This window comes from Nanorana parkeri, unplaced genomic scaffold, assembly GCF_000935625.1.
Source record: "Nanorana parkeri isolate BGI_ZX_2015 unplaced genomic scaffold, ASM93562v1 scaffold1172, whole genome shotgun sequence".
NCBI classification, from domain to species: domain Eukaryota; kingdom Metazoa; phylum Chordata; class Amphibia; order Anura; family Dicroglossidae; genus Nanorana; species Nanorana parkeri.
The window spans coordinates 163964-186661 of NW_017307440.1; the positions used below are offsets into that span (position 1 = coordinate 163964).

Below are 22698 nucleotides of genomic sequence, written 5' to 3' on the forward strand. Positions count from 1 at the left end.
ATAAGTTGGTATGGTTTAAGCCAAGCATGCAGGTGTGTAGTGTCAACAATTACTTTATATAAGTTTAAGGGCAAGCACAGTTTTTAAGCTTTTAGCTGTTGCAGATCAAATATCTAAAAGGGTGTAAATAAATGTCTCCTTGCTGTCAAACAAACCATGAGAAATCACAACCGAAGTTTGAAGGGAAACTGACACTTCCAGGAGTCCATCAGTCCATCTCCAGGGTTCCCCGCAGCTCTCACTGGTTCCTCTTTTACGGTCTTTTATATCATTACTAGCTCCTGTTATGTAGCATAGTACCGCAAGGGAACAGATGTGATGGGAGCTTAAATGTCGTCAGTATCCCCACAGGAGTAGCAGAAATCTCACAAATGGACAGAAAGACAATAAAAACCCGGCAGATGTTCGAATCCTTCCGACCTCTATCCACAACTAAAACAAAGTGGCATGCATAAAAGACAATAAATATGGAAAAGGTGAAAAGGTGGTATGAATACAACCCTAGAATGTATTCAAGGGAAGCACAAGACTGTGTACATTAGCAATACCTTGAGTCAAACATATACACACATACACCCAGATCAGAGTACGAATTCCGATACTTTCCTCAAGTACCAATTTTTGTGTGTCATGTGACAGTTTTTCTAAAACAATACAGATTTTAGGACATTGGTGGAAAATCTCAGCAATACATTATATAGCAATGAATAATACCAGTAGCTACAGAGGACTACAAACCCCAGCAATATACTATAGAGCAATGTAGAATAATAGTATATGAATTTTCTACATACTCTGCGCTCCGCTCTGCTTCGGGGAGCTGGCCTGATGTCTCGGGCGGAGGGTAAGATGTGCGCTTGGCGGAAGCGCTGTAAGCAGGTACTGCGTGGTTTTCAAGAAGGCTGCTGTGAGAGTGGGACCTAAGGCAGCTGCTTCAATTTGAAAAATGAAAGTGCCGGTATCAGTTTTTGGTATCGGGGAATTTTCACGAATACGCGTAAAACTGCCCAGTATTGACATAATACTGGTATTAGTATTGGGGCATCCCTAATATACACACACAAACACATGCAAATTGTAGCCTGGGGCCTTTTATTACACTCCATCATGATAGCAAAATGAAAAGGTATAAGCAAATGTAGCAGATGTATGTTAACACTACTGTGCTAAAATGAAGCAATACTTTGAAGGCCATCTCATGTGCTCTCTTTAAGTATAACATTTCTACCAAGGTTTTAGCAATGTGTTCAAGGCTTTGTACCAGTTTGATAAGATTATGCTCCACATTTAGAAAAAAAAAATCCGGTATAAAAAAAATGAAATAAAATAAAATATCACACCAAAGAATAATTCATATTATATAAAAGAAAACTTGCACCAAGCAATATATAAGGCTTTGTGGGCCTCATGCTGAAAAAATACTATTTGCCAGGCTGTCATGCTGAACTAGTGGTTTTAACACCGGAGCATTTGCCCTGAACAAGCATGTAACAAGGCGCAAATTACAGCAGACCTTGCAGTGCAAAGCAAGGTCTGCAGATACTCGCCAGTACCCCTCCATATCTGTATAAACTGTCTGCCAATAGTAGGTCCAAAAAGTTACCCGTTAAGAAAAAGAAAATGGGTGTTAAAAATGTACTTTACCTCTGTCTTCCGCATTGGTAGGCAAGACATCGCTACCCTTCAAGTAAATTTCCCGGTGAATGCAAAACAGGCCAAATCTGGCAAGACAATCCACTCCATTGCAAGAGTATGTTGTCGTGAGATGTGGGCTGCTTTGTACAACAGAGCATAACGTTACCCTAGTCTGGGCTCCGCAGGCAGAAGGGGGGGAGGGTTAGGAAAGTATAAAATACAAATTTAACTTTTTTCTTTTCAGTTAACATTTGGAGCAAGACGTTTAGACATAGGCAAAAGGGCCATACAGAATATGCAGACCAAGGTCAGCTTTAAGTCGGAACTCAATCAGCATACTTGTACCAGACCAATGGGTCAGATCAAACCACTGAATCCATATCACAAAAAGGCAGCAGCCATCTTTAACCAAATTATTTCTCTCACTACAAACTTCTCTCACTTTACCTTCAAACAACTAAACACAAAGCTGAAATACACGTGTAATTTTGTTCAGCCAGTCTTATGATTCACACACCCATGCCACAACGCATAGCGAGACAAGCCGCGTTTCCTGGTTAAGCTTTACATGTAGTCTTTCTGCATTTGGCCTGCTGATAGGACAAATATTAACAGTAGGTGCGCTGAAATAGAAATTTGAATACCGAAATAAAAAATTGTCAGGCCGAAACCGATGTTTTTTTATTTTAATTTTTTATAAACTTTAAATTTTTTTATATTTATTAATTCATTTTTTATTAAATATTTTGATTTTTTTACATTGCTTTTAGGAGCTTTGGGGGTCTAAACAGACCCCTGATGTTTCCCTTTTAAAATAGAAAAAGAGATTTATGACAAAGTCCTCTCTTTTTCTGTATCCCCTGTTTTCAATGAATAGGAATGAGTGTTCCTGTTCATTGATAACATGAGGACATGGTATGTTCACTATACCTACAAATATGAATGAACATGAGGTGATGCAGATCACTCCCATTCATTCATAATGGAGGATATAGTTAACATACCATGTCCTCAATTATCTACACTCATCGATCACTGTTCCCTGAGTGCTTGTGCTCGCTCTCCTCTACGCTGTCACAGGAGGCTGATCGAGCGGAGCAGGGAGGTGAGCTCAGCCTCCTGTGACAGTGCTGGCCGTCTCTGCCCACACACCGCTCTGACGGACTGTGATAGGCGGCCGAGCGGTGTGGGAGGAGAGACGCCGGCCGCTCACAGCGCTCTCGTCCTGCAGCGCTCGGCCGGCTGTCACTTTCTTTTCTCCCCGCTGGAACACAGAGCAGCGCCCAGCGGGGAGGAAAGAAAACAGGGATGCGCCGATGTACCGGCCGAAACGTGGCTCTTTCGGCATTATGCCAAAAGTGCCATTTTTCGGCCGATATGTTTCGGCGGCCGATAAAATCGGTGCATCCCTAATTAACAGTAAATCATAAACTGTAAATCTAATAAATTACATCTGTCCGAGTGTGCATGAGGAAGCAGTCAAGCTGAAACAGAAGATGGTAGAGTGCTCTTCTATAGTGACCCACTATACTGACTGAACAGAATTTGGGCTCGTGTCCATGGGTATTTGGTAGCTTTGTAACTGCTTTCATTCGCATACAAGTCAATAGGAATACAAAAAAAACAAACCTTTGCTGGAGCAGAAATGTCCGGAAACATCTGTGAAATATATCCAGCACTGGACTAAAAAAAACAGCAACATAACTGGCACAACTTAATGCTTTCATTTCTCACTTCACATAAAGTGCATCTCCCCTTACATAGGGAGAAGGGGGGGAATCTCTCTGTGGTGGGGGGTACAGATAAACACCTGGCAGAGGCTGAACTCTTTCACACCTTGCAATAATAAACAACAACTAGAGATCCACTTTAACAAGAGACACGTTCACAAAGAGGGGATATGGCCAAGGCTTCTACATACCTAGTTCAGTTCTCACTGCTCCAAAACCATCATAAATCCGCAGGTAACTAGAATGACACGAATCAACATCTTCAATATCAAAGTCTCCAAACTTCAGTAGAATCCGTTCGCCGGGCTTAACCTGGATTTTCCACTCACACACAGTGCTGTTTGGGTACGTGTTCGGATAGTTTTTTGATGTAAAAGTTCCACTTTCGGGGCCAAAAAACGTGTAGCCACAACCATCTCCTAGAACAAAACAAAAAGTAACATAAACAAGGGTTGTAAGATACCACACAATGAATAAAGCACCATTGTCTGGCCTTGTAACTGCCACAAATATAAACGTCAATACAGATTCGCCTAATGCCCAAGATAAAAGACGTCAGCCTGTTCACATGTTATGCTACTAAAAGGTCTCAGAATACATAGGCAACAATTCAACAGCTGAAATATACACCACTGTAACCAAAATGTATTTTAGCTTTTGTTATTTCCCATGCAGATCAGACAAATCTACACATTAACATGTACAGTTTTTCAATAGAATACAAAATGGAATGATTCTGTAGTGTGAATAAAAAAAAAATAATTAAAAACAAAAAAAAAAAACACAACATTTCTTTAATTTCTGTATTTGTCTGGCCAGATGTTAGATATTCAGCTGCCACTAAATCAAAACTGCATAAAATTATGTCTCAGGGCCTCGGTCTACTATGACCCCGATACTTTAAACCTGCTCGGTTCTGAAGCTTATGCAATGCCGCACAAATATTTTAAACACACGTCTGTGGGGGGACAGACAGAACAATCACTTAGGCCTTGTTCACACCAAGCGCGTTCCAGGAGCAGAGCAGTTACAGGCCGGATCAAAACTGCGTCCAATGTATTCCAATGGTATTTTGGGCTCTAGTTCACACGGCAGCGTTCAGTTCCAGAGCATGTTAAAAAAAAAAAAAAACAAACCTGCAGCAAGCCCTATTTTACCTGCTCTGGAACGCATGCAAACACATGCAAATGCCCTGGAACGCACTAAAAGCCCATTCTAAACTTTTTTTTTTAAACCAAAAACAGCCCAGAACGCATCAAAAATGCGGCACAAAAACATTTCCAAAGTATCTTACGCAATGGGAAAGGGAATTGCAAGTTACATGGACTGACTTGAAAAAACAAAGATATATTACGTGCCAACTCCAGTTTATCCATTAGTACCTTGGTAACTGATACATTTTGCTTTTTGGCAAGATGGTATTATACACCGAACCGTGTACATGCAATGCATTCCCTAAGCGTAGCTACTTGTTGGAGGGGATGTGCGGCTACTGGCTCCTATTTACATATTTGGTGATCTTGTCCTCAGCTTAGGCCATTCTGGAAAGATTGTTCAAGGTGTTGAGAAAATTACTAACATCTCTCTACCCTTGGAACCATCGATATGCCTCCTTCATGCCTCTACAATTCCACTGTCTACATATAAAAAGTGGTTGATACCCACTCTTGAACGCAGCTAGGGCTTTAATTCCTTTACATTGGAAAACAGCTGATGTCCCTACTTTGAAGGAATGGTTTAACAGAGTGGATTATTATAGACGGATGGAAGAATTGACTGCTATTAAATATGAAAGATGTAAAAATAAAATGGCAGCCGTGGGTTGAGTTCCAACAAACGAGCCTGTACCTAAACAATGTGGCTCATTCTTGAAAAGTCTTCTAAGATACCACCTGTCTTTCTGGGGAGTAGAGGTACTTATCTATTTATTTTCATTAGGATTTAGTCATTCAGGTTTATAATGAATTTTGAAGTCCACATTTGGTGGCAGCGTATTGGATAAATGGGTGCCCATGCCCATACCCCTTCCTTATGGGTTTTTTCCCCCTCTTTAATTTCCCCCTTATATGTTCCTCCCTACATAATTCTTTGTCTTTAGTCTATGAATGGTTACCATGCAGTGTAACATCAGGATGTTTTGATTCTCAATGGCGTTGGGAACCGGGACGTTTGCTTACTTTGAAGCTTGATCTGTTTTGAAACAACTGGAATATTGGAGTCTAAGCTTCTTCGCTCTTTAAATGGGTTCCACTCGTCTTTCCCCTTGTACTTATATGTTGCAAAATGTATTCATACGATTGTAATTATTTGTTATTAAATGAATAAAATTGAAATTAAAAAAAGCGGCACAACCCACTGTACTGCGTGTGCAGAAACTCATGCAGATCTGGTCTGCATTTGGTGTGAACAAGCCCTTAGGCCTTATTCATACCGGCAGTGTCAAACCTGCGTTTATAGCACATTTCTAAACACAAATGCTCGTCATTGGTTTTCAATGGTATCATTCAGGCTTCGCATTTGCCTGCATGCAGTTTAGCTGTGTTTAGAGAAAATAGAATTCCGTGTGTCCAGGATTGGATTTAAAGCTCTACAGAAGAAGTGATCTAGGAAGGCTAAGGGTACATCACACCACAATGTGTGCGTGTTGACATAGCACACCGACATAGGTTGCTTTGTTTGATTTTTCCACTAAGCTATATAAAAAGGTGTTGTTTTTGACTGCATTGATACGCATTAAACAGGCGTTGGAGCTTGATCTACTTTTTTTCCCAGTACCGGGCAGCTCACATCAACGCACTGGCGTAAACTGCGCCCATTAATTTTCAGATGTCCCTACATTGATAAAATGATTGCAAATGCATTTGGTGTGAACTGAGCGTAAAAGTTATTTACACTTCCCTGATACTTTCTCCTGCAATTAGCAACACTATACACAGGAGTGCCGGTGTGAATGAGGCCAAATATTTACTGTATAAAAACCCATGGACTGACAGCACTTTGCAAATGACAAAGAGATGATACCTTTGCTGCATGATGCTTTGCCCATCAATTTTCCGCCTCCACCTGACAACTATCCCATTTATCTTTTGCTCCAGCTCTCATAAAATCAGTGCCAAAGCATTCACTCCACTGGGCACAGACTTTAGGGCCCAGATCGTTTTATTTCTGAATTTGGATTATCAAAGCCCTTTAGGCCCAGCTGAAGTCTCAGCCCAAATGCTTAAAATAAATTTGGGTGCAGCAATCGCAGAAGTGTCTTATGTTGTACACCTCCCTCCCTTTTTTGGATTATTTTACCTTACAAGCTCCTGGCTTGCCTTGCAGTATTACAGAGAAGGATCACTGCTTCATGTGTCATGCACCCCCTGCCGTCTCAAACTTCCAATCACTAACTCCTAAAGCTGGCCATACACTTTTTTTTTTTTCCCACTCGCGGCTTAATGAAAAAAAATAAAATAGAACAGATTCCTCCGTCAACACAACACTTGCAAGCGTTGGAGGAATCCCCTGCCGTTTCCTTTGTATTCTGACAGCGGCCGCCTAACTGAATGAATTTGGGCTGGTTGTTGAAGACTGTGGGTGGGAGGCCTTGTCCTGTAAGCTCCTGCAGGACATCCTTCAAAAAAAAAAAATAAAAAAAAATAGCATAAGCTGGACAGAAAAATTATTGGGGGGCCGGCTGTTACAATACAGTTGCTGCAATGAGAGATTACTCCATTCAAATCCAAAATCTGTTTGATTTTGGGTTTTTTGTGTGTTCAGCCTGTCCTGGCTGGGGGGACATATGTGAGACCTTGCATGTAACAAAAAGACTCCTCTCCTCCTGACATAATAGTTTTGGGACTACACAGATTAATTTAGTCCATCACTTGCCTAATGTAGCCAACTACAATGGCGATTGGCCCGGAAATCTTGCTCTTTGATTGGGTAAATTAATTTTGCAGGGAAGACAGCCACTGTTGGCGGGCTATACTGATCCATTTGAGTATTTCTGTGACAAGTAATAAGCTAGTATATACGGCATTGACCTGTCAGTACATACCATTAACTGTATTATCTCCCAAAGCAGGGCCATCAGGGGCCTGTTCAAAGTGGATACGCAAATAACCTTTATTGTGCTTATAGGCAAAGGCCAAAAACCACCCAATCCTCGTGTCAAATCTCTGTGTTCATTCTCTCTGGAGTCTGTAAATTATACCAGTTTATTATTTCATTTAATATCAGTGCTAAATGATAACGCTTTATAACGAATGTTAATAACCGTAAACACGGACAGCAAGATAAATTGTTGACTGCACTATACAGGCCAATTTCCACTTCATCATTGCACCAGAATTAGGCTGGTGATTTACGATTGCTCCCTGGGTATAGAAGTGAAACAATGGCAGAGGCAGCTGGGCTTTATTGACCAGTGATGTAGAAGTAAATGTATCCGGCCTTCACTCAATGTTTACCTCTTGTCTAGATGAAGCAGTTGGGACATAAAACTCAGCAAGTACCCAGATCATGTGCTGCACAAAACTGCCTGTTTATTGCATTTGAGATTTTCTGCTTTAAAAATCGAGATACAGAATTACAAACAAGAATACCAAAAAACACGCTCTGGCTTATGCAATAACATAGTGGAAGTGCTAAAAAGAAGTGCACGGAAATGAGAAAACTAGTGGAGGTAGGGATGTCATTTTTATGGCAAAAAGTACACACAACCATGGACCAACAACTCATTAAATCGGGGAAAGACTATCCCTACGCACTATACTGTAGTCAGGGTTATACAACTTTACCTAGACAACATTTTGTATATTGGTTCTTCTGACATCTAAAATCAGCAAGTTCACACTGTAGCCAGACTCCAAATGGCTTGGTTCTTACCCTCATGCTTTAGGCAGCGCAGCAATTGGAACTGGAATCCTAGCAAGTTTATTTTAAAGCTGAAGTTTAGTATTTTTGGGAGATACTGCACCCAATTATCCCACAATTCAGCGAGTTCTGTGAATGGAGGAGAGAGCAGTTCTATGACAGACTCTCCTCCTCCATTCATAGAACGCGATACATTGTGGGATCATAACAGATCATCTATGAATGGTGGAGAGAGCAGAGGAGGGCAGACCAGCAGCACAACTTTTCAAGCTAGTTGCTGACATATTCCTCTAGGTGCAGCCTTAACGCGCCGATGAGTGTTGGTTTTCGGCTGCCAATGGTTGGCACCAAACAGTTCAGTGGAAGAAGAACTCACAGGTTTTGGATTTTGCCCAGGCAAACTAAGTCTTCTTAGTGACAACTTTATACATTTTTTTCAGGTGTGAAGACTGGCAATAGTAAGCTGTCACTGAAGTCCATAATAAAGAGCGGTATATGTACCCCGCTAATTCAGACAGGCGTGCACAGAACACACGACACATTGGTCAGGACCCAAGCTGCCAGTTTACCTGCTGGTCACCATTGCCTAATAAGAGGGCAGGCTTGTCACCACAAAACAATAGGAAAAACACTAACTGTAGAGACAGCATACCCACAGAGTCTATAAATGCTTATTGGCTATTAGACGTTAAAACAAATATGAAATGATTTTGGGAGAAGCAAATTACATTCTTTAAAGCTGTCCTACAGACAGAATATTGCTGCAGCTCTATAGATCTGTAGTGGAATGTTGGAATGTGGCCAGATTCACGGGCTTTCCTCAGGAAATTACATAACTAGGTATTTTTAGAACAGGTTTTTCTCCTAAAAGAAAGTCAACTCACTTTCAATGCCCCTTGTTTGTAGTCATTGTTTGCTGGTCTAATTACAGAGGTCTCTACACATTCCACACAAGGAGTATTTCTGGCATCCACTCGAGGGGAAGTATCTCTTTCCTTATATTCAGAAGCTGTGAACAACAAGGACTGTCAATAGGTCCATATTTTTGTATTGTGCAGCAGAGTCCTGGTTATCGTTATAGATAAATGGCAAAAAGTAAATCTCCAGAGATTTTTGGCCAATGGACAAAACTTTAAAGCAGACCTTTTCTCTAAATGCATTCAAGTACCTTAACTATTAACAAAAATGTAGCTTATGTATTACTCAGCTGTAGATCCTTTAAAGAGAACTATAGCGCAAGTGTTATACTAGCCTCCTCCCGTTACCCAAAGCTCAGTATATTGTGAGCTACAGCTCATGGTATACCGAGACCGCCGCAGCCGGGACGGATCCCGATAATGCTGTCGAGATACACCCAGCTGCGTGAGTGACAGCTGGCTCTGCCTATCTAGAGGCAGAGCCAGCTGTACCCGCCCCCTCCCTTGTCTGTTCCTCCACTCAGCGCTGGAGGATCGGAGCGGGGAGAGGGTGGGAATTCCTGACAGTCACCGCTCACCTCATAGTTCTCCTTTAAATCATTAGTATCAGGGTGCTAGGGATGCACCAATACCGGTACCGATAATGGACGTGCCAATGTGTACTCATGAAAATGCCCAGTATTGGCACAAATACTGATATAGGTATTGGTGCATCCCTAGTTGCTGCAATTGGAAGCCATTATTAATAGAAGGCATGCATTATTGCTACACAATGGTATGAAGGGCCTGTAAAAAGGTGGGTTAGAACTTTCAGGTTTTTATCCCCGTTCTCACACTAAAGAGTTTTGCCTTCTTATAACATTGCCAGTACGTCAGGAGAAATCTTCACAGATTTCCCCTGACTAGATTTTTTTGTTCTTCCTTAATGTGTTACAGCTCACCAGGAAAAAATAAAAAACAAAAAATAACCAGACTCACAGGACACAATGGAAGCTTTCAATACCTTGTTCTGTGCAAGTTAAGCCACCAACTGCCATTATAACAAAAAAAAGTGAGAGGCACACACCAGGAACAAGCAGAACGAAAATTAAATGAGTTCTTCATATAAAATGTAACAAAGACAAATACAAATTGAAAGCACTGCCCCATTACTGCATCAGCTCAGCGGACCATCCCACCGCTTGTCAAACGCTCATCCAATGACTGGTACTTCAGAACCACAAGTGATATCATCTGACTGAGAAGATCATTACTGATTGCCCAGTAAATGAATACGAGTCACCAGGGTATTTCATTAGGTGTACAGTAAATAAACCAAACCACTCTGTCCATGCTCAATTGTATTTCTGCCCACTGCCTATCGATCGGTTAGGAGAAACTAACTTAGCGAGGCGGAAGAACAGGAGACTGGTGCAGTACAAATTATTTAGCACACGCTTCCAAGTCCGTTCACCTTAATGCTAGTCCCCTTAGCAAGATTGGGAAATACTTTAAACCCCCGTCCAACAATGAACTCCAACAATAAAACTCAAAAAACGTTAACGGAAAAGTAAACAGCAACATGCAATTGTGAAAACTAAGCATACGCACACCAATACATGGGATACTTGTTAAACCTAAAACCATGCCATGAATAGAGCTGCAGCTAACGATTATTTTAAAAATCGATTAGTTAGCCGATTATTACGTTCGATTAATCGGATAAACAATAACATACATTTTAAAGTACATTGTCACATGCAAGGTAGACAACACTATACAGAGGCACTCAGAAAACTCTTTGTTGGCTGCCAAAAAAAAAAGGCAATTGGCATACTTTTTGAACTGCGCACTTTACTATTCTGAAAGTCTGCAAATGTTTTACGTATTTCTTGTGTTTTATGACTTCCATAAAATTCTTGTTTTACTTGCAGGTCATATTTTTCCATTTTTATGTGCATATATGGTAAGTGCAACATGTCACAGAGTGAATGTCCTCCCCCTGACAATGCTCTCACCCTCCTTTCTCCACCAAGGGACAGCGCCATCCTTGTTAAGGCATCACCTAGGATCAGTACCATATACAATACTGCTGTGTTCAGATAAGTAACAAATTAAAAGCCGTTTAGATTTGAATGTAGCATTTTTTTACAACCATGTGCATGAACCCTAAATGTCTATATTGCATTTTCTAATGATGATTGTTCTCCCCTGAATGGCAATTTCAAAGGCACCCAGGCTAATTTACGACATCTGTGAGCAAAGAGGAAAAAAAAAAAAAAAAAAACAGAAGATGTTGCCACCAACAGCCAAATCCCTTATTTATATTCCCCGTGATGGTCAGAGAATGAAAGCCAGAGCAATCCTATATTACATACCCATCAGCCCCAAGAAACGCACCATTCAATGAGAGGTTAAAAGTTAAAATTGCACTCAGGCTGTTTAAAAATGATTATAGCCTAAGGGTTTGTAAGTGGAGCTAAAGCTTTAAGGAGCGCTCATTTAAAAAACGGCCTTCTCCGACTCTCTGCAAATTAGAATCAATCACAGCAACTGTCCATTTAGCTGGTTGGCTGCACTGCTGAAGATGGGCAGAGCGAGGCCCATAATGGACTTCAGGCAGCCATGAGGAACGCTTTGTAAACAGACAAGCTGGCAGCTCCTTGCATGGCTTTACTGGTTAATGGATACACTTTAGCAGGACTGTTTAAAAAGGTCAGCACATAGAGAGCTGCATTCACGGCATGTTTCCAGAGTCTGGCCTCTGTGAGGGTGCTATTTTCACTTTCACAGGGATCAGGAGTTCACCAGAAGACACTGACTAATCTCCGCCATGGAGCAATTGGGAGTTTTCTTATCCCGGAGGTTACAATCTTGAGTGTTGGAGGAGGCGTATTTACATTACTTTACAGGAAGTTTTACCCGATAACCCTTAGAAGAATCTGTATTTTCTTTTGAATCAGAGCATCAACTCACAGTTAAAAGGGCCAGTTCACCAAAAAGAGATTTCAATTATAGGCCGAGTCTGGTGGGCCAAGTCACCCACTGGCTTCTCACATCTCCTGAGGACCCCAGCAACAAAATAGTTTTCCTAATCCTGTTCCTACCCACTCTCGGGGTATTTATACTTCCATTGTTGCATTCTTCAGAATTTAACATTCATTAGAGTAAAGCTACGCAATAACTGTGGCAGATCTAGGAAATAAATTGCAGAGATCACTAGTTATCACCACATGTACACCTAGGCTTCTAAATGCCTCAAAAGAAATTAGTTTGTTTTTCATCTATTAGCCTTCTGAAACATTTTAAAATAGCTTAAAAATTTAATCATAAAAAGCCAATGCATTAAAGTGATACTTTTAAGGCTTTTAAGCCATTTCAAATGCTGACTAAATCACTTACAACAGATGCTGCTCCTTGATGTTTAAAGTTTTAGTTTCCTGCAGAACCATCTGGTCCCAATGTCCTGTTTTAGAGTGACTCATTTCCCTTGCAGGGTCCTGTGGAGCCACCCTTGTGTGTGCACTAGTAAGATATGCATCTCCACAAACACAGCAAACCAATCCTCTGATCGCCTCTCCTCCAAGCTAGTCAATTGACAGCTGCTGGAGAGTGCTCTCTCCCTTGTGATCTTGTAACGGCCAGGAAGTTCAGGGAAGCCGAGCTGAGAGTGTTAGGCCTTGTTCACACCAAATGCAGAGCAGATCCGCTCAGATTTCTGCACACGCAGTGCAGTGGGTTATGCTGCGTTTTTTGCCGCGTCTTGATGCGTTCCGGGCCGTTTTTGGTCAAAAAAAATATATTTTTTAAAATGTGCTTTCAGTGCGATCCAGGGGTTCTTGAAGCGTTTGCATGCGTTCCAGAGCAGGTAAAATAGGGCCTGCTGCAGTTTTTACCTGCTCTGGAACTGCACGCTGCGATGTGAACTGGAGCAAAAAAATACCATTGGAATACATTGGACGCAGTTTTGATCTGGTCTGCAACTGCTCTGCGTTTGGTGTGAACAAGGCCTTAGGCCTTGTTCACACCAAGCACGGAGCAGGTGCAGACCGGATCAAAACTGTGTTTGGTGTGAACAAGGCCTTAGTCATCATGTTTCCAAACAGCTCTCAGGACTTTGCAGCCCAATGTTCACAACGCTTCCACATTGTGTTTACATTAAAAGATCCATCTGTGATTTCACCAAGATTTCCTGTGTGTTTCATGGCAATCTTGGAGCGGGCAGAGCTGGAAAAAAAAGGTGTAAAAACTGAACTGGGCAGACTCAAGGGGGTGTAAAGTTCTGGGACAGAAGTACTGAGCTCTGGGTAGAAAGCATACATTAGCATATGATCCCCGTTTTCAGAAATGTACTTCCTGAGAAAATTGATTTGACACTTAACTATTGTTTTTCCACAATTCCTCCACCACAACCCATGACCTGACAAATTACCCACCTAACCCTACCACGTCCTCAATGTTTTTGCAGAACATGGCAGGGGTACGGGAGGTAGAAAGCAAAAACAAACATAACACTAAAAGAAGGGAAATCACCCTGATGTGAGGGAGTCATGGAAAGGCAAGTGTTGGTTCAACTTCAATTTCTCATTTCATACTCCACAATAGCCCATGACCTTCATAGAAATTGCAGTGAAAGAGACACATCCTATTCTTTACACTCGTTCCCAATCTGTAATTTAATGTTTCACAACATGGTGCTCCTTATTTACCTTCAAAAAAACCTAAAAGGATTACCGTAATACTGACAGCTCAAGTGTTCAAGGCAGGGACTGTGGTGAAGGACAGAGCAGAGACTAACAGACGTAGTCCCAGCACCTGCTGCTCTGACTGCTGTCCAGTTTCCTTCCTAAAGGCTAGAAACACCAAAACCTGAAAAGGTGCCTGCTAGGCACCATAGTTGTGGCCCTGCGAGATTAAAAAGAAGCTACTCAGCTGCATTTGTCTTTGACTGAATTATCTACAGTGCCTCACTCTTCTCCCACTGACCCAGCCATTCCCTAACCTCTCCCACACACATTACCACCCACGCATGTGCTACTTCAGGATAACAACCCATATAAGAAAACACAGCCTGGTAGATGCTGGAAGAGTAAATACAGGGCAGAAATCAGTCACTAAGTAGCCAATAGGCAGCCCTATTCACAATATTCTTTACCTTGGCTCTAACATATAAATGCATACTATGAAAAATATATCCTGTTACTATTGCGCTGGAAGCATAAAATATCCACTTCCAGTGCAAATGGTGTAAATGAGATCAAAGTCAGGAGGTGTGAACTGATCTAGATAATGGAGGTTTATTTATACACCTATTAAAAACACATGCCTAGTAATTTCCTATCCGTTCACTCATTCTGGCATTCATACTAAATAAACGTTCAGGGATAACTCAGAGGGAAGTAGACACACTCCTCCAATTAAGATTTCTTCAGAAAAGGCAATTTAAATAAAGGCTCTAGACAGAAAGCCATGCGAAGCACCCATACACCCCCTCCCCACCCTCTCCATTGCCAATGTCAGAAATAAACAGGGACTGGACAATCAATGCAAGAAACACAGCACATTCCAAAATCCCTTTAATACAGCAGAGTACTCAACTAAAAAATATTATTATGCACCAAGCAAAGGGTAACTCATGGCGGTGTCTGGAACGCGAACATTTTTCTAAAATACTGGCCATAGGTTTGAAGAGATATGTTGATGTAGAGAAAAAAAGTCAACCGCAAGACTTTCTAGAAAATCTGAGATGGTTGGTTCCCTTTTAATCCTTACATACATTTACATCAACTCGGTGTCGCCATTTTTGAATTGGAACTTCTTTGAAAGGACTGAGAAGAATATGGATATTAGCCAAACCCAGAAGGGCCAAATAAAATAAGCAAAAATTATGGGATTTGAAGATAGAGTTTAGACAAGGTTTTTTTAAAATTATTTTTGTCTTTTCTTGACAATGTTGGGAGAGTTTGCTGGAATTTACTTTTTGCCTGACAAGGATTTTGATTTGTTAATATATACAGTAAGCTGGGGCTAGACAAATCCCAGGAGCCAGGTAGTCAATACTCCTTAAAAATGCAGGCTCCTAACTTTTGGGGTTTATTGTAGTTACGGTCAATGGAGCTGGCTCCTAAAAAAAAAATCCTTCTGGCTCCTGGATTGGACAGACTGAATTCCATATTCATTTGTCCACCCTGTACTAAGCATAAGATTATGAAGAAGTATTTCAGCAAAGATGGAAGCATAAAACTATAGCTCAGTGTTGTAGGTGAACACTTCTTATTCCCATTTTTCCTTTTGCAGTTTGATAAATGGATCTTTTCAATAAAAAAAAAAAAATACTGGTAATTGATTCTAATCACGCAGTTCCCTGGAGTCTGTTTTGGGCCACTGGTTACTTTCTCTAAAAGGTGAGAAGGAGAATATGGAATGGATCTGAGCAATAACAGTGGATCTCCATCTCTGGAACCTGTATCGCTCACTGGGCAGAAAAAGCAACCATTCAAAAGCCATGCTCCCAGCATGATTTCAGTCTTTGAATTGCATCTTCCTGCCCATCAGAGAAGGTATCTCAGTGTCAAAAGATGATCGATTGCTGATAAATGGTCATGCTTATTGACATACAAGGTCAAAAGATCTTTGTAGATAATCTGTATGTGCAACAAAATGATGAAGAATAAAGTGGTCAGCCTACTGAGCAATATACCACATACCTGACATTCACATCACAACTTGGATGATCTCCAATTCCGAAAAGGCAGTATTGTGCGACATTTGGTTATCTCTATTCAACTCTTGTATGCAAGTATAGATAGAAAGAATGACACAGTGAGATGGTCCCAAGACAGAACATCCAAAGGAAGAGGCTTTTCCCAGAAAAATGTTTTTTTGTTTTTTTTCTTCACCATTGACCCCTGTGGTGTCTCAAACGATGCTAGTCCACAAGCACTCATATTTATCACACTGCTTGTGAAAACTATTATGTGATCAACCTGTCTCCATGTGTAATAGTCAGCTCTAGCAGGGACATGAGACGCGGCAGCCAGCCGCTCCTTCTCTGGGCCGCTTGCGTTCCATGGTGGAGCGCACGCTCGTCACTTCCGGTTTCGGGGCCGTGTGCGTTCCACCGTGGAAGTGCGTCAGTGCGTGCCGCGGCTCCTCCTCCTCACCATAGCCCTATTTAAACGCCCAGACGAGACAGCATGGAGTTTCAATATTGAGCCAGAACGCCTGCTGTCTCCTGGGACCCTCCATAGCCTCCAGACTGTGCCCTCCAGCCACACACACCGGAACCGGACACCACAAAGGACCCCCAGCTACCTCCAGCGGCAATGACCTAAATAGCAAGTATCTCAGTGCAGTTGCACACTGTGCCATCAGGACTGTATACCTTTGAAATACCAATTGCAAAGCCTATCTACTTACTGGGGAACTGTACCAATGCCAAATAATACTGTCGTGTCTTCTATGCCTTGCTAATTCAGTACTCACTAAATGTACACTGGAGCTTATTGATAGGCTTATTTAGGAATAACCCTCTCCGATCCATTTATTATTTAATTTGAGGCTGTGATGCTAAGAACCCCAACTCTCCGTTAAGTTGAGAGTGAAACCAGGGTTCCCCGCCTGAGAAGCCTCCGCAGCTGCGATCCACAACCCCCCAGTCCCTAACAGGCGTGACACCATGATACTGACGGAGAGAGATGAGCTATACAAACAGAAGCACCATTTACACCAGGTTAGTAAATAGAGCTCCTTGAAACTGCAAACCAAAACGGGCACCACCGAGTTTTATGCAACCGATTAACAGAAAAAAAAAAAAAAGTCAAATGGTGAATCTTTGACATATGAGAACGCTTAAAATGCTGACTGACTGGGATAATCCTGGGGGAAGCAATTCCAAAGAAAGCACATCCGAACGTTGCTAATTCATGTGTTCCTTTTTAAACAGCACCCCATGTGTAACTTCTTACTCAAAACAGGGTGTACCTGTAGATACTGGAGAATGGAGCCATCGCTAAAAACTAGACAATCCCAAGAGTTAGGAGGCCAATGAAAATTTTCAGCTGTTGCATCACTTTCAGCATATTTTCTTTGTTATTGTTGTCAGTGGGAACACATGCTTCCTGTATCTTTAACAGCAGGACCGAAGCCAAAAAACATTTCTTTGTTATTGTTGGGGAAGGAATAGAACTGGTCACTTTTTAATGTCTTTCTCCTTTGGAGAGGATTAGCCTGTCCTTAGTTCCTGTCTTAGTGAAGGAATGGCAGGAGATTAAGAAACTTCCAGTACCTGAAGTGTAGATGATCGTTAACAATTTATGAGAGGTTCTAAACTTTCCCCACATTATCCAAAGCTAAAAAAAAAAAAAAAGGTAACAACCAGTCTGCCCATTTTGCTCACTGGCTATCCGAAACTGGTGATTGTCTCTTGACACTCAGGAGGATCCTATCTAGATACAGAGTCTGACTGACACTGCCATATACCTGCCATAGAACTAGCATTGCTTCTACCTAGGGACAAAACAGGAAACAAAACAAATTTCACCATAAAGGGGGACACAGACAACAAAAACGTGCAACACAAGTAAAAAAATTGCAGCTTGCACCCCCATTGAAGAGATTCTCCCAACATCCTGGGCTAAAGATCACATGGGAAGTGAAATGAAATCTCTCCTAATGGCTCACAGTCAACAATAAAGAAAACTGACCAAGAGTCACACTTTTCACCACTATTCAAGCAAGTGAAAACATTTTGTCTATGGTCCTACAAGTCAGTGCAAGGTTATGCCTTGATCTATATAATAAACTTGATTTAGCTGTTCAGAAAATGGCACGTCACATAAATGAAAATATTTTATAAGCTCAATATACCAACATATAATTGTGGCAGACCAAAGACCAGAATAAGCACAGCCGGGGCACGACGCCAAAGCAAGATGTGAGTGAATCACAGCCCTGCCCTAAATACTGGGCAAAGCAGAGCAAAGTCCAGCTCCAGCACAGAGTGGCTGGGCACAGCTGCAGGGTTGTGTGCGTTCTGTGGTCCGATAGGTCTCTGCTTGATCTGTGTGCAGAACGATGCCAAACTATTTCACAACAAAACATTTACTGCAGTTTGCCAACTCTTTGCCTTTATGACCCAAAAGGAGGCGTCTGCTGACTCCAGTTCACTTTCTCTTTGCAGCACAAAACATATATCATCATCTACAGTCCACACCAAGCTTTAAGAAGAGAACATCAGTAAAAATACAATACGCTAAACCCTTGACTTAAAATACATCAAAACCAATGTTTTCCCATTGTAGATAAATCAGGGAAGGGCTAGAACCTCTGTCAGTTTTATAGCTACCTGTGGTCCCACTGGGTGGCTTTGCTCGTTTGTCAAGATGACCACGGTCACTGGTACCAAAAGTGAGGGAAAATCCACAAGTTCTCACTGGAACAAAATATAGAAGACAAACCTTCCTCTGCAGACACTTTTTCCGGTGACAATTGTCTAAGGGAGGATTTCCATTCCTTGAAGAGCTCTCCTTTCTCTTCCCGTACTTAAATCTGGGCACAGTTGGTTATATATGTTTTTATGACAGATTCCTTCATCCACAATAACAGCATGAATGAGCGGATCTCCTGCTGTATTTTATTTTTTTTCCCCATCAGCCAATATCCAAACAATGCTGACTGGCTGTAGTACTGCTCAGCTGATTATTTTACATCATGTCCCTTAGGCAAGTCATTCCAATGTTCAGCTTCTGTCAAGGGGATAGTGTCCTCACTGGGGAGATCTTACCTCCTTAGAACATGTCAGTTTTTGGGTTGCTTTCTTTGTCTAACACTTTCTAATGCTTTCAAATATATACAGTAATACCTTGGTTTACAAGTAACTTGGTTTGAGAGCGTTTTGCAAGACAAGCAAACATTTCTGAAAAAGTTTGCCTTGATATACAAGCAATGTCTTGCAATAAGAGCAAAATTTTGTAGAAAAGTGCCACCCGAATAAGGCTGTAGCAGTGCGAGCGATGAGTCTGTTTAACGACAATGCAATGTCCCATTGTATAGATTCCTTGTTAAGGTTTCATGAAATGAAAAAGATTCCATTGAGATAGCAGTGATTCCGCTAGTGATAGTGAAAGTTGTCCTACACAATAATCCTCCTCTCTCTTGTCCCTCTCACACCAGCCACGGAGGTACCGGTAATTGGTTTATTTTTCTTTATATTTTGTACAGTATTATATTACAGTACAGTATTGTAATCATTTTTATATGAATATTTTTGGTTTGTGGAACGAATCATTTGAATTTCCATTATTTCCCATGAGGAAATTCGCTTTGATATACAAGCGCTTTGGATTACAAGCATGCTTCCGGAACGAATTATGCTCGTAAACCAAGGTATTACTGTACGTGCTTTTGCCCATCAGGGAAATGTCCTTCCCATCGCTTTCTGTCACCAGGAAGCAAGTGAGCCTAAATCTCCCTAATGGAGATACCCATGAAGTCCATCTCTGGGCTGCACCCACACTGCAAGAGTTAGCTACTTGTTTAAGTCTAACTGTATGGTGAAGACCAATTTTGCTTACCCGATTCCCACTCCCCCAGTGGTTGGCACTAGACTCTATCCCCTCTGGATTGTGGACTCTCCCTTGGTGTCCTCACATATAATGCAAGGCTATGAGCCCTGCATTACACATAACATCAGGCCTCTGACCACTGAAGCAGAGGGGAGGGGGAAAAAAAAAAAAAGGACAGCAGGCACTGATCTTGGAGCCAACGGGAGTGGCAAAACAGGTACGTCCTTTACAAAAGTATTTTTTAATTGGAGATAGGCTTTAAAAAAAACATTTTGGTTGCATTTGGCCTTTAACTAAACCAGTGTATGAATACGGTTTCAGACAGTGCCTCAAGGTAGGCTGCCATTGCTTTGCCCAATGTAGCTAACCCAGAGTGCTATTGAAATCCTTGGTCATGTTAAGAAACAACATTTGTGAAACACCTGTAGCATTAATGTTCATTTTATAGGGTGTTTTGTGCTGCGGTGTCTGAAGCTTTTAACAGGTTTTCTTTCAAGAAAATGAATCAAAAGCAAAAGCTTCCTGTATGTCTTTCAGGTGTCTACAGCATGTTGTGGATGCATGGTCATTGACATGAAAAAATTGAGTATTTGGCAAGCTGTGCAAGTTGCCAACTCCTGCCACATGTTGCAGGCGAGATCGAGAAACACAAAGAAAAGCATTAGGATTTTTATGTGTGTAATGTAGTGTTTGATGGCATGTTATAGGACAGGTATTGGCTTTAAAAGTATATAGAATGTTCCAATAGCTTCTAACAAATGCCTGCTCTATACCCCCCATGTGAGCTAGGTTTCAAGATAGGTCATCTTTAAACACACATCCTTCACCTGACAAGGAAACGATCATACCCTTCACAGCAATGCAATTATTCAAATGGGAAACCTGAATAGTATTATCAGACAATTATTCCTCTCCATATGATTAAAATGGAACCCTAAATACTTCCTTTTCCGCCTTTGATGAAACTGAGCAAACAGAGAACACAGACTTGTGGGATGAATGGGCAGCGGCAGACAGAAAGCACATAAAAAGACCCTGTAAAGACAGCCCATTATTTATAATCAGCATTGACATTTTATTTTAAAAGGGAGGAAACGGTGTCATAAAATAAATAAAGCACAACTATAGTGCACTGTGACAAGCCAGGACTGTAATAGACACCACTAAATACATGTAATGACACATTCACCAAATTGTCCCTCAGGGTCAATGCACCAACTGCAAAGTACAGCAGTTTTGGGGTTTATTGCCAAGGGTGGTGCTATAATAAGAAGAGGCAAAAGAAGTACAAATCAATTAAAGAGCAACTCCAGACAAGTGAAATCTGTGCCCTGCTATAGCCATCTAGGAACTAGCGCAGCTCTGAAAAGAAAAACATGTCCTGTCAATGTATTAATATTAATATTAGTCCAACAGCAATTGGGCGTTAACTACAAATGTAATTGCAATCAAACGCTACTGATGAAATGTAAGTGATCGAACCATTCTGGAAAACGTATGGAATCATCATACCTGCATTTTTTGACCTGCTCATTCATTGAAATGGTCAAAATTAAGAGGAGAGCTCATCACTTTGGGGTGCTCTGTGGATCTAGCACATTACTTCTACTTTACTGAATCCGGTTTACACAGATCTAGCGGAAGCAACTTGCAATGAATCAGTAAAAAATAAGTCAAGGCAACTGGACTTGCTGTATTTTTCTTGAACACGTTTCACTGGTCATCCGACCAGCTTTCTCAATTCAGAATGACTTGTACAATGTTCTGAATTGAGAAAGCTGGTCGCTGAGACAAACATGACACATGGCCGTGGCTTCCTCTAGTCGAAATCGCAGTCGCAGACAGACCTGTGCACACTTGCTGTGAAGCTTTTTTTGTGTGCCTTTTAGCACATGCAGTACTGTACAGTATTATTCAATCCAGCATGGCTCCAAAGAAAGTGCAGAGAAAGCATGGTGGTAAAAAGAAAAGTGCAGAGCGGTAATGAATTTACATATGGTTCAGACTGGATTAACCTTATTTACATTGAACCTTATGGGGAAATTTGATTTGGTTTGTGACCAATTTGGTTCGGGACCAGAATCGTGGAACGAATTAAGTTCATGAACCGTGGTACCACTGTACAATCTTGGTTGGCTGAAAAAATACTGAACGGATAATCTTATTATATTGGTCTTATTATTGACATGAGGATCAGCAGACAAGTGCACCATGCCTATGGGTGCCTCAATACTAAAGTCCTTTTGTGAGAGAACATGTCTGCTTACTAAGCATTATTCTAGAGTCAGCTCAGTCATCACTGGATGCTATGATATAAATTCAAGACTGTGAACACAAAGAGGTCATTTACAGCCATCCCTCGAATACAAGCTTCAATCTGCTAAGTATATGGTGCTCAGTCCCTGAAGTTACGTTGAATTTGCAAATTAACATTACTGGAAATGTATTATAGTGGCAGACCAAAGACCAGAATAAGCACAGCCGGGGCACGACGCCAAAGCATTACTGGAAATGTGCTGTCAAAGAAGAATTAACCCTCGTCCAATTAATCAGGTGACCTCAGGTTTGTGTTTACTCTGTGGGAAGAACAGCAACCCCTCGCTAATGGCAACGCTATAGATTTTTTTATCTTTAAAAAGGTAAAATTTTAGTGTAGCCTAGATTGTGGGAGAAATAAAGCACACAAATGTGGCTTAAACAAAAAAAAAAAAAAATATATATATGTATATGTGTGTAAATTAATATACATACATGTTTTATTTCTTTATTTCAAAATTGCAGCATTTTGATCGCAACGCAGCCAAACGCACTGCAGGCACAATGTGCCCTGCGAGTCCGCGAGGGTGCCTGCATTGCGGCCGGAGGGCGTGGCTACGGTGTCATTCACCTTAATGGCCCGCTACGCTCCCTCCAGCCAAGAAAAATAGTGATCCAGCCTCAATGCAGGCAGTGCGTTCCGGCCAGAAACGGACCGGAACCCACTGCCTATGATGCGAGCGAGGCCTTAAATAT

The 22698-nt window shown here is 41.4% G+C and overlaps 1 protein-coding gene across 1 annotated transcript in view; it reads right to left on the reverse strand.

The window, feature by feature from the left end:
• DCBLD2 (discoidin, CUB and LCCL domain containing 2) overlaps positions 1-22698 on the reverse strand; it is a 72757-nt gene that overhangs the window by 43108 nt on the left and 6951 nt on the right. The window contains exon 2 of the mRNA XM_018568336.1: positions 3557-3784. Coding sequence (XP_018423838.1) covers positions 3557-3784 — 228 coding nt within the window. The remainder of the gene's footprint in view (positions 1-3556; positions 3785-22698) is intronic.